General features: G+C 31.6%; 1 protein-coding gene across 1 annotated transcript; it reads right to left on the bottom strand.

The window, feature by feature from the left end:
* Window positions 1-601: 601 nt before the first annotated feature.
* Window positions 602-14,657, bottom strand: LOC148276409 (phospholipase A1 VesT1.02-like). Its single transcript, XM_088234307.1, has 6 exons — window positions 14,554-14,657; window positions 12,731-12,884; window positions 10,251-10,402; window positions 7,352-7,600; window positions 5,319-5,670; window positions 602-3,657 (listed from the first exon to the last, which is right to left on the bottom strand). Exons 1-6 carry the CDS (start codon window positions 14,594-14,596, stop codon window positions 3,609-3,611), a joined length of 999 nt encoding a protein of 332 aa, XP_088090433.1. The 5' UTR covers window positions 14,597-14,657; the 3' UTR covers window positions 602-3,608.
* Between the last annotated feature and the right edge of the window lie 3,665 nt (window positions 14,658-18,322).

Below are 18,322 nucleotides of genomic sequence, written 5' to 3'. Positions count from 1 at the left end.
TTTACTTATCTTGGTCCGGTTTTACATAGTTATCATTTGTTCATAGTTAAAATATGGAAAATACTTTATTCTGCTGCAAAATCTTCAATGATGCAAAGTCCGTTTATAAATTTAATATAAAATTATAACTAAAAAAACCACAAACTTAAAACAATTAAGAAAGCAATATCTAATTACTCGTAATTAATAAGTAACTTTCACTGAATTTCATTGAAGCATTAATAATTAATTATTTGTTTAATAATGTGCATGCTTTCGCTTTCCATGATGTTGTATCCCAACTCGACACAGAGTTAGGAATACGTTATTATTTTTTTGTAATACGTTTGTATTTTTTTGAATAAATAAATTTGTAATTGTAAAACATATCAATAAAACACATTTAAAAAAAAAGTTATTTACCTGAGTAGTCTTGAATCCTCAATTCATTATTTACCTACTTTTAAAATATTTCAGATGTACTTCCACAAGAGCAATATGGAATCCCTCCACAAACATTTGGAACCCAGTCATCTTCCTTCCAACTACGGTGGATCTCTTCCTGCCATAGACTACACGGGGGCACAATGGTTCCCTGTGGTTCTGGACCACCTCGACCACATCCGAGGATGGAATTCCTATGGTTTCGTTAAGAAAGAAGAAACCAAAAAGCCATAACGCCAAAGACATCAAATTAGTCATAAAAAATCGATCGCATTTTCTCACCTGTTAAATATTTAATAATAGTTATTACAAACTCTGCCATGTATATGTAAATTTTAAGTTAGATATTAAAGTGGGCGAATGTTACATAAAAAACATGTGTTAAAAAAATCATAATAATATTTCAATTTGTTGCGTCTGGCTGCCTTTTTCATACATTCTCGTTTATGTTTGTTATAAAGTACGGCTTTGATTTGTCGATTGTTGATTTAAAATTACGCCTCAACTTGGTTTAAATATTTACATTTTAATGGTTGTACATACCATTCCTTTTATATTTTAAAAATAAAACTGCATTATTAGTATTTAGGTATGTACAGTAAGTTTTTTTTATATTCGTGGTAGCTTAGTAGCGTTTGTTCCTGGTTCAAATAATCTTGATAATCTGATCGAGTATATAAATACAATTTTATTTAATGTCAAAATAATGTAATAATATAAATATAAAACTAATTAATGTACCTAGTTCAATGGCACAAACATAATATTTGAAGGGCGATACTTCAATCTTTTTTTTAAACACACAATTGTTATTATCCGAGGAATACAATTTTATTAATAAAAAAGCAAAATAATTTAAAAAAAAACAAGTGATCAAATTTATGAGTATGAATGTTCGTTGATTTTCAAAAATATTTTTTTAATAGTAAATAAATGACACATTAAAATTACTCATTATAAATGTAAATTTGATTTCGATTGAAGAAAAGTTAAGAGTTTGTTTTTATATACATTTTTTATTAATAATTCACTAGAAAAATCAAAATTTTCCTTCCGGTCAAACTATTAAACCTATCTTTAAAAGGCCGTACATGTATTTAAAATATTTCACAATATTCTAATTATTGATAGTGATAGCATTTCAGTTAAATTAGTTCTTTTTTTATTGCAACGAGTAAAAAACAACCATAAGAAATATGTTAAATACACTTCACGGGATTTTTTGTTTAATTATTTATAGTATGGTGAAATAGTGAAAAACTGAAAATTGAAAACACCATTCAATAAAAGTATTTTTTTTCTTGTTTACCACAAATAAATAAAGAATAATTATAACACTGACTAATTAAAATTGGCATATCATGCAAAAAAATATATGTAAATTGACATAATATTGTTAATTGTTTTCTATAAAATTAATATTAAAAAAAAAATCGAATAGTTTTTTTTTATTTTATAGAACTGTTCATCTCAGTATAATCACATCCAATTATTAAATAGCTTATTTTAATTTGACCTAAAATATGATACAAATAAATACAAAAATATCATAAAAATAAGTATAAATGATAGTGAACTGAGGTATAAAATTAATTGTTATAAAATAAATCAATAAAATAATTATAAGCTCAATTATCCCTTATTGAAAAATGTATCAAATGTTTTTTATTGCAGTTAACAAAATTATTTGATAGTCTTACTTTTGGTTAAGAAATCATAATAATTACGATGGATTGCCCGTTTAAAAAATACATTTCAAAGTAACAACAAAAACATTTTAATATTTTTTTATTGTTCCTACATTTAATGTATTATTGTACTTTAGTCTATGATTTGTGAAGGAATCTCGACAACAATTACAGATAGTTCAAGGATCACAGACAAATTTTAACTTTAGTTTAATAATTAGCACTACCTCTATTTGGACCAGAAAATAAGTGAAAAGCCAGACAGTTAAAACAATAAGAAACGGAAAACGCTAAACATTTTAAATTTAAGTAGTCAAATTGAACGTAAACAAAATAAGTGTGAAGAAAAATATGATATTTAGAAATTACATCAGAGATGGAGAACATTCCAGAGAAAGAAATATAGAAGTCTAATCACCGGGCTGATGACCTGTCACTTTACACGCTGTGTAACATTCACCAATTTGCCTATGTTTGAACATCCGCAATTCTTCCATCTGTTGATTTCATTGAAATTAAAAAGCTGAAACCTGTATTGTTGTTGAGAGATTCGTCATATTGAATTATTTCGCATGCTAGGCAACGCCTGAAAACTATTTTAAATTTTTTATACTTCTCAATAAAATACATTTCAAAATTAATTTGATTAAATTGTTAGCGATGCCAATAAATAATTGGACCATATTCGAATAATTACTTAACAGGTTCTGGCAAAAAAAAATACGTTACATAAACAAGCGCCGTTGAGGTGATTTTCACAAAAATGGAGCTGTATAAATTATCCAAACATATATATATATATATATATGTATATATATATATAAACAATATCAGTATCAGAATAATTAACCGAATATCTCTAAAATTCATTTAAAACACTTCTTTTTTTCTCTTATTGGGATGAACATTTACACAACTATACACTTCAAAAATATTTAGAAAATAACTCTAATCATGTAAAAAAAAAACCAATCACACAAGGTCGCCAAAGGACCCAAAGTATCTCTAAAATTGTTGTACATCGGAAGGTTATAAAATTTCAATTAAATAGGGTAACTTTTTTATTTAGATGCATTTTATGATTTTTATAATGCACGGTTGTTTTCTAATTAAAATGTTATTTTTTAAAGCCAAATAACTGACCAATCTATACAACTAAACGTTATTGTATAATTATTAAATGTGTAAATTTTAGTGAATATATTATTTTCATAAAAATGCATTTTGTTTTGAAGCCTTTTATTTTAACAATCCGACATTTAATTAGCTGTAAAATAAAACTTGTAAATAATAAACATTTATATACCTAGGTGTAAATAATTAAAACATATTTAAAAAAATAAATTAGAACATAAATAAATAAATATGATACCATATCATTAATGAAGATGACACTTTCTATAAATTATATTTATCGTTAGGTATTAAAATCTTAAATATAAAACACCTATCAATATAATTCAAAAGTTCAGATTAATGATGAATATTATATTTGTTTTAATAATATGGCGGTTTGTCTTTTGTCTCCAAATAGTATATTCCATACCTGAAAAATAACAAAGCCAAGAATTACTATTGTAACTAATATTATATTTAATTATTTAAAACTTCAAGTACAAAGAATAAGTTATTTGGCGGACTTATTGCTAAAAGCAATATCTTCCAGCCGACCAAAAAATAGATTGGTCAAAAATTTGTACCAAAAAAACATAAATATATATCAAAAGATACATACGTGAAAAAATCTAATAAATAAAAATAACACCTGTTTTTTAATTGGGAGATAAGGCTTGCACACATTATTTTTTTTAAAAAGTACATCATGTTTTGCATACTAAATGATATGGAATGTAAAATCAGATAATTAGTTTGGAAGAAGAAAGGAAAAAAGGAACCAAGGAAAGAAAAAGGAATTAAAATACATATAAATAAAAAACAGTTAAATTCAGGGAGTTCAGGATTCTGAAGATATATAAAAAAACCTTTGATACGGTACATATTGAAACCATGATAAAAAAAAAAGATATTGGAGTAAAATTTCAAAAGTGCACACTACTAAAATCTTACTTAACAAATCGGAAGCAGTATACCTTTCTAAATGAAAAAAAAAGTATAAAAGAAACAGTAAATTTGGAGTACCACAAGGATCTATTTTGGGATTATATATTTTATATATTAATGACTTATCACTGTACAATTTGAAAGGAAAAATTATTATGTATGCCGACGACATTGGACTATTCTATAAAAATCAAACAGACGTATTGACAAACAATGACACAAGCAAAGACTATGTTGACTAAATGGACAAATACAAACTTACTTACACTTAAATAAAAAAATGCAACATTATCATTTTGAATATAGAAAAAAATGACATAAAGTAGATGCTTACATAAATAATGAACGACTAGCTGAAATCGAACATGTTAAATACTTAGGACTAACAAAAGACATACAATTGACATGGATAATTCATATGAATAATATTAGCAAAGTGGCGACATTCAAATACGGAAACAAATCTAATGTACGGAGTCTATGTAAAAACTAAAATATGTTATATGCAACTACTATGGGGAACAGGAAATCAAAATGACATAAACAGACTACAAAGACAGCAAAATAAAATATTAAAGTTAGTATATGACCTACCCTATCTAACAGCAAGTAAAGAACTTTTAAAACAAATTAAGCAATTAAATGTAACTGAACTCTTTAAACTAGAATCCTTAAAATTTATTCATAAATAAGCCATTGGTGTAATTGTAACAAAGAACTAAAACTTTAAAAAAAATGTAGTAAACATGGACACAATACGAGAATATCAGAAAAATATCATTTACAACCTTCTAAAACGAGAAAAAGACAGTCGAGACTGATAAACCATGGACTGAAATTATACAATAAACTACCAGACAAAATTAAACAAAAGACTCCGACAAGCACTACAAAGGATGTTAAAATATTATCATTAACAGTAGAATGTGGATTTAAAAAGAAAACATATTTTATTAAATGAATGTGACCCATAAGGGTTTATCGATGAAGTTTGAAATAAATAAATAAAAAAATGAAAAAAAAGGTTTCAGGCGTTTGTTGAAGGTGGCTAGAGAAGGTGCATTTTTTATTTAAAGAGGTAGCTCATTCCAAAGTCAAGCAGCTTGGACGGAAAAGGAATAGCTGAAAAATGACTAATGAACTTACGCTTTCCTGATTTCCTTCCCGCCCATGATGGCATGCACGCCGGAGCGGCACCGCTTCTGTACAGCCTCCAGCACGCTGGCGCAGCGCGCGCCCACGAACACGGGCCCTCGCGCCTCCAGCGCGGCCCGGTACAGGTCCAGCGCGCGCGCGCCCGAGCACGTCGCCAGCACGTCCAGGCCGCAGCCCGGCTGCAGGCGGCCCCCGTTAGGGTAGAAGTCGGCGTGCCCCAGAGGGCTGCTGGGGCCCAGATAGCGCCTCCCGCCCGTGTGAATGGCCTCCACGTACTGCGCGTCCGTGGCGCATAGCCGCTTCTTGGGGGAGCGCTTGTTTAGGAAGGAGACGGGGTCCAAAGCTGACAAAATTGCAAAGTTCTTTTTTTAAAAATGTTTCATTAGAGGTAACAGGTGAAGATACATTTTCATGTGTTAAAGTGTACAATCTACTACCATTGTCCATAAGGACAATCAGTAAGTACTCTCAATATAAAATTGCTATTAAGAAATGAATAGTGGACCTCAGCTCACCTGGGTTGCGCACGGATCGATGAGTGGATCAAGCCAAATAGGTGAAAAATAGTTTCCTGATTATGAAATTTTGTCTGCAAGTTTACGTGAATTTATTTTGTTTTTTATGACAATTTTAGTTTATTTTGCCTATTATGTTAACGATGATAATTAGGTTAATTAGATTAATTAAGTTTTTATTTTCAGTAAAGTAAAGTGAAAGAGCCGAAATCTTTAATGTGGGTGAGATTCATACTGAAAACATTGTTGAGAACATATTTTGTTTACGTTGTAACTGGGAAAATCAGGACATTTGACGTTTCGTCATTTCGTCATTTCATTCGTAAATACAGCTTGCCCACCACATCTGAGAAGTCCTTGGCGGTGCCCACATACACGGAAAAGTTGCTCCTTGGTGGAGCTCTCTGTAATCTGGTAGCTTTAGCATCTTTGTGCTGTAATAAGGTAGTCCAGAAGTACACAATATTCACTTCATTGGATTGAGAAAAGAGGGGAGAAAATTCTTCACTGACTGGGATTAAATTGATTGGACATGATCAATTTGCCGAAATGATTACGAAACTTTTTAAAAGTCTTAAAATTATTTTTGGAAGCCACCAGATCTGTTTTCCGACAGGACCTATACCACGGCCATGGATAGTAGCGAGAAGCTCCATTCGGTAATCATAGAGAGAGAAAAAGGAACAAGACGGCAGAATGTGTTCAGAAAATTGATTAGGATTTCCGCAGCAGCACGAAGGGGAATTTGTAAATGTAATAGAATTTATTCAATAAGCAGATAGTTTTATACATTTTTCACAATTATAAGGTATAAATAAAAACACTGACATCCAGTATCGTAGCTATAACAACGGGTGAGACAGAAATACAAACTAATTTCTCACACAAATGTGTGCATGTGTATCGTAATTTGCATTTTTTTTTCGAATTGTTAAAGGCAACGCAGAGTCTTAGATGCAGCTAGTAAGGGTATCATCATCATATGAACGTAGTTGTGCAGAAAGCAGGCAGTCCACAATTTTGAAAAAATGAAATATCTATGTGATATTTATGTAAAAACACTATTAATCACCTTCTGAAAATGGTGTCGATCACAAAAAAGGCATTTCTCAATTTGCGGAAAACACCCACATCACTAGAAAAATCTTATTTTAATTTAAAAATCATTGAAACTGGTCAAATACATAATACGATTCTTGTTTGTAACACGAAAAAAAAAATGTATTTATTGTTTATCATTTGTTAAAGTTAAAACATTCCAACTGTTGTGTAAATTTGATAATTCACACATTTCACAAAAGTGCTATTATCTCAGTTACACTTATATATGGCTGGCTGCTTTCTGTATAACTCCATTAATATAATATCAGATGCATAGCGGACTTTATTTAATAAACAAAACTCAGCGTATTTTGATCGACGATGGCCAGTCTAATTCCTTATGTATTGTTTTCATGTCAAATGAAGGTTTATTAATAAAAATGTAAAAACAAAATAAAATATTCTTACCTGTAATGGTGTTGACTTTTAACGGGTACAAAGCCTTCCCCGCAAAGCCAGCTAAGTGCGCCCCGAGGCCGAAGCCGATGATGTGAACCGTGTTCAAGTCCACTCCCTGGTACTCCTTCAGGTACCTCAGGAAGTCCCCCAGGTACTGTGCGGTCTGGGCGAGGTTGTCCTTGGCCGTGCTGTAGTCCTGCAGGGCAAGCGCGCTCCAGTCGACCACTATCACGTTGACATCCATCTCTGCGAGAAATGCTGAAAATTTAAAATAAAAACCACAAGTAAAAAAATATATATTTATTAGATATTCTTGTACTCTACACGGCAAGAACGGGTTCGTTGGTTATTAATAAAATTGCTTATTAGTGTTAACAAATATTTGTTTTTAACCACATTTCACCTTTACCATCACCGTAGTATACAAAGTTTTTACGAAAAAATATGTAAATTACATGCAGAGGGATGCAAACACCACCACGTCTGAACATGCACTAAAACAAAGTTAATAATATTCAGCGATATGTTTATAAGGGGGGGGGGGAATTAGGGATGGGTGGAGCTAAGGGGTTAAACGTGTTTATTTTTAAATCAATAAGTGGGCTATATTGAAAATATATTTGATTATTAGTGGCATATTATTTTTTTGAGTTTTTTAGAACGTCATATCACTCAATAATTATACATCCTCTCATGCACGCACGCCGATCATTCCAACTCTTGACACGCCCATCTTTAAGTATTTGTTGGATTTGGTCTAGGCATGTCTTTCTCGGTCTTTCTCGTTTATTTCATCCATCAACATTCGCATCGTATATCCTTTTAGCCGCCCTTTCGCTCTACATGTTCAAACCAACGCAGCACCCCTTTCTTGATTTTGTCTATAATGCTAGCTAGCCTCAGCTTTACATAATGCGCTGATCTCGACATTTGTGCACATATCACATATCGTTTTACCACGCATTCACCTGAGATATCGCATTTTGACAGCATATGGCCTACTTTCAGTACTGTTTTTCCAATTACATACTTCGCTCCCATACATAACTCGGCACTAGAACTCCATTGTGAACTGCTAGTTACGCCTCCTGCAACAAACATTTTTGTTTGCCAATGTAGATTTGAGTGCACCGTTCACCCCGTTCCCAGCACTCACCCTTCTTTCAATATCTTTCTCATTCTTTCCATCCCCAGTAAACATACAACGCAGATACACAAATTCTTCTACCTGATTCGATTTATTGACATTCTAATGAATGCTTATACAAAGCGCGTTTCTTACATACATCGTTAAAATGCATTCATAAATAAAAAAAACGAAAAAAAAAATTATAGGTGAATAATCCGTGTAATAAGGCGGCCTCCGTGTTTTAGTGGTAAAGACGCTTGACTCACATGTTATGTGCCGTGGGATGTTGAGTAGCACTTTGTAGAGTAATTAAATCGCCGTCCAGTCGTCAATAAAACAGGGTCGAAGATAGTGAATTACTTTATTTGATTTACTTTCAGAAAACAACAATGATGTCTCCAACTACACTCGTTGGTTTACTGTTACATATAATTAATATTAGTTAAAATTATAATTCGTCGTAGTCACGACGTACTAAGTAGGAATCTAATCTTGAATGTCTCCTCCCGGAATCAATGTATGCCATTATAAAGCGTACATTTTCAGCAAATGGAGGGGATGATGGTATGTTAATTTAGGAAGAGTTCAGATTGGAGCATCGCAAGGTGCATCTAAATAGCCAATCTTTAGACAGACAATATTATCCCTTGGGACATCCGCCCCTTGCAGATGAGAGCATTAAGATAGGTAAATTATCAAACACGTAAAGACTCTAGATATAAATTAGCAAATGGGTATAGACTACGAAAAATAAATAACCCTTGGCTAAAATAAAAATGTCAAGCCAAAGATCAAAATATCATGAGTTTGATACCGTATAAATGATCACGGTGTGGCTGATGGCACTCAAAGGGGTTGGTCGTAAATATATCAAAAGGCAAAAGGTTTTCAGGTATACGACACACACACGGATGGTTCCGGGCTCGATTCCCGGTGAGAACACAAAAAAAAAGTGATTTTACTCAAGCCTGGGTATTCTGTGATGTAATTCACCACTGTAATTGGGCCCCCTGGCCTGTTGCGGTGCAAATTTTTATTTATTTATAATGACAATAATAGTAATACATTCACAAGTTGGTAGTCATATTTTATGTATTTTGGTCTACCAAAAATGTCTGCCCTAAAACAGATTGCACCCAGTTGTGCAGGCTACACATAATTCAGAGAAATCTATTACCAAAAAATGTAGTAGATACAGAAATTGTTATGTTTGTTAATAAACCATTGTTATTAATTTATTTATTTCAAATTACATTTGTATCCATATAGTATTATAAAATAAAAAAATTAAATCTAAAAGAAGCACAAAAAAACCTTTCATTAGTCAGACACTGGGTTTATGTATTCAATAAAATAGATTTTCAATTAATGTTATTTTATATATTTTTACATTCAGACGTAAAAAATAACAAACAAGTCTGAATAATATCATTAAATATTTACTTTGTGTAAAATCATTAAATAATTTAAATTTCTTGACTAGTTCTTTTTCAGGATTAACTCCTTCAAGGTTCTAGTCTATTTTATACGGAACTGTATGATTCATCTGCTAGGACACATAAGACGATAAAAATGATAAAAGGCGTTATTTTATTCATTAGAAAAATACAAAACGATATGCAATTTACAACTATTAGGCGCATAAAGAAATTAATATGATAATAATCAATTAGCTTCTTTACTGCGATAAATTCACATTTCTTTGTTTGTCAATTAAGAAATAGATTTTTTAAATATCTAATAAATGAAGCAAAGCAAAAATAAAAATGTTTTACTTACTGTCTTTTAATTCAATGCTAAATCTAGAAAATCTGGACGCATCCCATCCGTGAATTAATATTTTTGTATCTCTTTCCCGAACACCTATCATGTCAATATTCCAAAAGTAATCAGGCTTCGTGTCCAACTGTTTTTCTAAGTCAATAAAATCTCTGAAATAAATAAAAAGCATCCGGAGATATTATTTTTAATATCATTTTAAAAATCAGCAAAATTTCCGGAATTAATTTATTTAAAAAACATGTAATAAATAACAGGAAAAAATCTATTCAATGATCTTCTCTGTACCATGCCAATATTTGTCATCTTGACGTCAATACTGAACTCATTGATTGTCTGGAGCGTTTGCAGAAGCAAATCATCCGCTTAGTTTTCAATCTAAAAAAAATTACTATGTATCACCCCGTCACTCCGAACTCAAGTAGCTTCGTTTTCGAGATTGTCTTTCTGATTTCATTTTCATATTCTTCACAACCCTTAAGAATCAAAATATCTTTCGGAGAATTTAATTTATTTTTCTTATCACGGTCTTTTACTTCGCTCTTCTCAAGAGAAAACACTTTCCATTCTACGACGAAGCATATTATTTTCAGCAATTCATTATCTGTTCAAGGTGGTAGACTTTGGACGAGTTACCTCTTTGTACAAAAAATGCACCATCATTGGCCAAATTCAAGAAACGTCTGAAGCATGACTATAATATATCATTAGAACCTTAACCTCCCTTCATTTTATATGTATAGAGGCATTTTGTAAATATTTTTTTATTCCTTTTCTCTCCCGGTTCCTTTTACTGTCTAGTTCCAAACTCAATACATGATTCCTCATTCCTTAACATTTAAAGTACTTTTTATTTAGTTTATTCGTACAAGTTACTAGTTAATTATACGAAGCCTCTAGAAAGATCGGTTTGGAAATGAATATAGACAAAACCAAGATTTTGAGTCCAATACATAGCAACATACGTACTGGAAGTAAAACTATCGGTGCTGCTGACGAGTACATTTACCTTGGGCACAAAATCAAATTGGGAACATTTAATCGAACTGCAGAACTGCCTAGACGAATTGGATTAAGTTGAGCTGCGTTTGGAAAGCTGAAACACGTTTTCAGAAATAAGGAAATCCCAAATAATCTGAAGGCTTGAGTCTACAACTCTTGTGTTCGGCCAGTGGCAACATACGGTCTTGAAACCATGTCACTCACTGCTAGAAATGTTCACAAAATTAAGTGTACTCAGCGGTCTATGGAAAGACGAATAATGGGCGTCTCCTCAAGAGACCGAATAAGAAATGAGGAGATAAGATGCCGTACACAGGTGACCGATATCGCAGAAAGAGTAGGAAGACAAAAATGGCAGTGGGCGGGTCATGTGGCGAGACAAGAAGTCGATAGGTGGACCCCCAGAAGACTCAACTGGAGACCCGACGGAAGTAAAAGGAAAGTAGGGAGACCACAAAGGAGATGAACTGACGACGTCGTCGAACTCGTGGGCCATGGATGGAAATAGAGTGCCCAGGACAGAAGAACATGAAAACATTTGGAAGAGGCCTATATCCAGCAGTGGAGAAAAACGGGCTGACAAAAGAAGAAAAAGATACGTACAAGCCCCGTCTCTCCATGTAAAAACTGCTTTTATTTTTAATAAATTAGGGTTTTTCATGTTTGTATATTTTGATATGTATTATGTTTATTAGTAGAAATTTCTGATTTACTATTCTATTAAGCAGTTTGTTTTTTGGTTGACTGGAATATATTGCTTTTAGCAATAAGTCCGCCAAAATATTTATACTGTGTACTTGAAGATTTAAAAATAAATAAACAATACAAAACAATGACACATTCCAAGAAGTTACTGAAACTCAATTCGGAACAAAAATACGTACTTAGAACTAAAATACGTGTTCATTTAAAAAAAAAAGAGACGATAAGTTAATAAAAATGTGTAAATGTTTAGAAGTAATAAGAATTTTTATTTATCTACATCATTTTATTTATTTATTTATGTATTTCCCAGTTTTAAAATGTACAGAGTTTCTTTGTTTCAGGTCCTGACTAGCTAAGAAATTCCTGTGTTTAGGAAAGACCTTCTTTTTACATATGTTTTTTATTTCATTAAATGATGCTTAGTAAATTCAAAGAATAATAATAGCATTTTAAAAAATCATTATAAATATAAATTAGAAAACATAATAAATATCACAAATTGGCAACACATTTTGTAAAAATACAAATATGTGGATATGTTTTACAATTTACGCAGTGTAGGTAATAGGTACACCTGGGCTGCTATTCTGAACGCATTTATAACGGTATAAAAGCTTTCAGAATAGCAGCCTTAGGCTCGTATTACAAAGGGAAGTAAACAGAGTTTTATTTGTTTTTCTTATACAGTAAAATTGAATTTTCCGTATGAAAAATTAGCTTTGTTTACATCCAATTGTGATTAATTTCCAGTTTGATTATCATATAATATTTACCTCGTAAATAGCCAAAAAGTCGGTTTAACCTCTTCTTCTTCAGAGTTGGAATATTCGCTAATAGGATCATTCATTAAACTGTACCGTAAATGTTCTCGTTGAATTTCTTCTATACCATTCTCCAATAGAACGTTACCTTCATTTGAAGACAAACCTAAAACAATGTCATTTTAATGCAATGCTGGATTTGGGAGTTATTCAGATCTAAATTTGTTGTAACAGAGAAGAAAAATATTTTTAAAAAGGATATATGGAAGTCTAAGCATTTACAGCCTGTCTACAAACATTTGGGCGTACTAAAAATATTGTTGACTATCTAACTAAACTAACTGGTAAAAGAAGAAGTATAAAAATTGAAAAATTGTTCTCAGGCGTTACCTAATAGGTAAATTGGTTCAGCCGGATGAATCTCACCCACATTATAAAGGTTAAAGCCATAAAGCTCTTTTACTTCACAAAAGTCAACAGATGGAAGAGTCGAGGAAATGTGGATGTTTAAATATAGGCAGAATGGTGAATCTATTTATTTAAACGCCTTGTCGGCTTTTACATGTTTTACATACATATAAAGACAAACATGTATTTTACACAGAAGTACCAAAAATAAGATTTTAAGAAGAAAAAAAAAATGGAAATATGAAAAAAATCATCTTTATATATTAGTATAACATATATGGGTATGCTATACATATAGAAAGTACATACATATATTGCAGTGGAAAGAACAGAAGTGCATTTTTAAATATAAAGACATAATTGTATTTTACACAAAAGTAGCAAAAAATAAAAATTAATTAAGAAGAGAAAGAAATATAAAAAAATTGTCATCTTTACAAATAAGAAAAAAATATTTGGGCATACACAATAATACATTCATATATTGCAGTGGGGAGAACAGAAGTACATTTTTTTGTATAAGCTATATTAAAAGAATCTTAAAATTAGAAGAAGTTAGAAAAATAATAATTTAGAATACAGATATAAGTCAATAAACGGTACACAATTGAAATCAACATAGTATTGTTTAGGATGTCGTACAGTGTGTAGTGGCCACTTAAACTAGTCATTGACTTGTCATTAGCCCTGTAAATGCCTAGACTTCTATTTCCCTTCTCAAAAATGATTTCCCTCTCTGTTGCAACAAATTTAGATAATTTTGATGCTTTTAGAGTTTCATACTTTTATGATAACTTAGAAAAACGACGTTTTATTAATCACTATCCTTATTTTACTGTTAAGGACTATGCAAAGTTCGCTGAATTAATCGTAACATACCGGAAAATTATTATTACGCCTGTTATGTTCATTTAAAAAAATCTGCTTAACACCTTTTTTCCTGTATGAATGCGAATCGTGGCACCTTACTAGGACCCAAAACAGGAAATAATGAGTTTTGAAATTAGGTATCTCAGAATAGTCTAGGATGTGCGGTGGTTTAATTTTGTAAGGAATTAAGAAATAAAAGAAAGGATTCAGGAAACACCGGTGACTACCGTCATCAAGCGGAGGCGATACGGCTGGGAAATATACCGCGGAGGCCTCCTTAGAACCTTAACCACGCTTGCCTACTTTATAAGGCATCAGGGAACATGGAGGAGATGGACTGACTCTCCCTCCGAACTCGTGAGACATGGGTGGAAACAGAGTGCCCAGGACAGAAAAACGTGGAAAATTTTGGACGATGCCCATATCTAACACTGAAGATAAACAAGTTGATAAGAAGAAGAAGACGAAGAAGACATAAAGAGTCTTATGAATTCAATAATTCAAGGTGTTTTCCTTATTTTAATGAAATTAAAAAATATATAAATGGCAGTACTTACCAATTGTAACACTTAAATAAAATATAAAACTTATAAATTTCATTGTCAAGTTAAATTATGATTCACAAAATACAGATATGGACGTTTCACAACGCAGACAGCAGACAAACTGATTACTGGAATGTTTGATTGATAGATTATTTTAATAATTATTGATGCACGATAAGGAGGATCATCCATCCATAGAAAGGTCAGATTATGTGACGTCACGAAAACTAAAAGGTTGATGTTGTTATTATGTATAAATTCCGCATATGAACATTACTCGTTGTAATTGAAGATCATACTGAAAAACACTTATATGATCGGATTTTAAGAAGTTTTTTCTCATGTTAATCGTTAATTTCGAAAATGACACAGGCCGGCTTCCCCTGAAGAGTTTTAAGTGGTTTGCTCTCTACATGAGCAAATGCTGAGAAGTTCCCGATTGGCCCACATTAGAATATCCTTCCTGATCCCAACATTTTAGATAAAATAAAAGTAATATAATAGCAGAAAAATCCTATTTTTTATATTATAAGCAAGGTAAAATACTCGTATGAAGCAACTCCAATGTAAAAAATATAAACATAAAAAAACAACCAAGGCCAAACACGTCGCGTAATTCTACGAACGTATTTTTATTGAATTTCTTTTATGAAAACATTTTTCCACAATATCCATATTGACTTTGAAAATCCAAATTATTAATTAAAATCCATTCAATATATTTATATCGGTATTCGTAGTATGTGATATTGCCCTGTTATGCTGGCTCGAACTTTTCAAATTTATTTTTTTTTACACGTCAAAATAAAAGGGGTTTAACAATTTGCATTTTGGATCACATTGAACGTAAACATTATTTAAAAAAATAATTCATGCCACTTTTGGCCCTTAACCGAAGTTTAAAGTTTGTAACTCTGAATATTTTGTTAATTATCTATAAAGATATCTTTTATTATATAAATAAAACACGAGTGATACTTTAATCCACAAATTTGGAATATCCATCCACAAATTTGGAATAGCGAAAGCGATGAAACCGGTCACTGGATATTCCAAATTTGTGGATTAAAGTATCACTCGTGTTTTATTTATATAATAAATTACAATGAACTTCCATCAAGAATTTTCACTTACAAACTTAATTTTTTTTTATAAAGATATCAATATTGATAAAATATATTTTTTGTTAGTAAACATATAACTTTACGAATTACAAATTCGAACACGTTTTAAAACTATCGAAATGCAAAAAGTTTACGCTCCGCGGAACTGATTCCGTTGAGCGCCTGGCTAATATTGACTAAAACAATGGCTCATTAAAAAAATGCTACCCATTTATTACAAAACAATGTGCAACTCAAGCCCTAAGATGTTTTTTTAATAAAGTTTCATGCACATTATAAAATTTAATTGGAATGATTTTCTTACTTAAATACGAAATGACAGTCGGTTTATCGCAAAAAAAATATTTTTCGAAAATTTCAAGCCCAGGTTGGGGGCCAAAAGTAGTATCAAATATTTTTTTGCATTCCGAGTAATCCAAAAAGCAATTTTTTAAACTCCTTTCATTTCAAAATTTCGGAAAACAAAATTATCAGCCCACCCTAATGAACATTAGTAGCGGATATATTATGTAAGTTTGGAAAATTCAATGATTTAATTATATCATTAAAAAAAAAGTTACGAAATACTTGCAGTATTGGGGAAAGAAGGCATGTAAGCAACATGATAATTCAGTTTTTTTTACATTTATGTGCTAGATTCAGAATACCGAGAAACAGAATCTACTCACACAAATTTATTTGGCTGTGTAACCAATTGACATATAATAAAATAAACACGTTATTTCCTTACTAAATGTATCTCAAGGCGGCACTACACGCTCGTCAACACGTTCGCAAGTACGCTGGCAAATACGTATTGGAAAACTTATAGAGGGGGGTATATGTGGCTGGCATAGCTGGCACACGCGCTGGCACATGTGCTCGCGCGCGACCTGAATTTTGCCGGGTTTACAACACAAATTAACTTGAATTAAATTAATTCAAACAAAAGGCTCTGGCTGAAACACTGGTGAACGCGTCCACACGTTGGTTCACCTTTTAGAACGGTACGAACCTTAATCAACTAGCTAATAGTTTCCCATATGGACAAAAACCATTACATGATTATCAACCAATAAGTTAGCGACAGTTCACAGCAATACAACGAGCCGTATGTACTCAGGGCTGGTATTCCAAACGCTCTCGCAGCCGTATTATCTCGCGTATTTACATACAAAATACACGAGAAAAACTGTTTTTTCGTGCCGCAAGAGTGGTTCAGAAAAGCGCTCTAGGGCCCCAATTACAGTGAGAAGTTAACAGAGTTGTCTTCGACTGTCTATAAAGAAAACCCGATATTTGTATACGAAAATGAGTATATTTGCATGAACATTTAAAGTATCTTTGTCGGAAACCTACATTAACCGGACATTTTTAAGGGAAAAATTGAATGCATATTCTGCTTTTCATACAGAAAACTTAATTTTACTTTGTAGATAAAATAGAAAAAGAAAATTACTTTCCATTGCAATCGGGGCCCAGGTTGAGAAAGAAACCATACGTTACCCATTTGCTGTTAAACTGAAAACCAAAAAAAAACTTGAAACGCAATAGAGCCAAAGGGCATCTCTAGCACATTATTATTTACTTACTTTCATTCATTTACGTTTTTTCCCCTTCTTTTTTGCACTAAAAATAGTTAATTAGCTAATAGATCATAGAATTAAGATTACATGCAATGATAATATACCAAATATGAAACCTTCATTGGTCCATTAGAATTAAGTCTAACTGTAAAACTACTATAAAACTATGTAATTGTACTGTATGTTTCCTCAATAAAAAAGTCAGTAAATAAAAAGTTAATTATAAACTACTGGAGACGCACGTGATTTTTTTGTGCGCTTTTGTCGTCCGCACATTGGCTCGCACGAACACATATACTGAACGATTCGCAGACGTGTGGACAGTTTACGATTTCGTTACCAATACGCGCGCTGGCGTACTGGCGAACGTATTGGCTAGCGTGTAGAGCAGTCTTTATATAATATGAAAAAAAGTCATAACAAATTACAAAATTATACATACAAATAATGAAACATGAACATACATTTCATTGTATATCTTAGAACCCTAACCTGCCATAGTTTATATTTTTAATTCCTGGATCCTCTTCCTGTTTCCTTTCAAAATTCTTTACATGATACTACATTCCCTATCATGTATTATATATAACATTAGTTAAATTACATTTAATTGATCTACATTTTTTTAAATTCATTTATGCAAATATCAAATTACAAAAAAAACCTTTATATCATCAGTTACCGAATCAAAAACAGAGCTTCAAAGTTTTCAAATGATCATTTCTCCCCTTTTAAATAATTCGTCATATTGTTTTTTAAATTTTTGGCATAGTTTTATTTTATGCGTTTACTTGATTTTTTGTGATAATTTCCTGTTTTTCATCATTAGCATTACAAATCTTAATTCATCATTTTGCAAATAAATAGTCACTTTTCACTTAAAATGTTCCCACTAGGCGATTAAGGATGCACAATACGTTTTCCCTAGAAGTATTTATTATTGTTTTTTTATTATTTACATTCACATAAATTTTCACACTTTAAACATTTCAATTGTTTATTTTCTTTATTTTTTACAGTAACTAAAATGGAATTTTATTTTAAATTAAAAACAATATTGCGCACTGTAACTACTTACTTTGATTTATGAGG

Source organism: Micrasema longulum, unplaced genomic scaffold (assembly GCF_059751315.1).
Source record: "Micrasema longulum isolate JH-2025_06_02 unplaced genomic scaffold, ASM5975131v1 h1tg001220l, whole genome shotgun sequence".
In the NCBI taxonomy this organism is placed as follows: Eukaryota; Metazoa; Arthropoda; class Insecta; order Trichoptera; family Brachycentridae; genus Micrasema; species Micrasema longulum.
The sequence above is the reverse complement of the archived record's forward strand: the minus strand, read 5'-3'. Positions and strand labels throughout refer to the sequence as shown.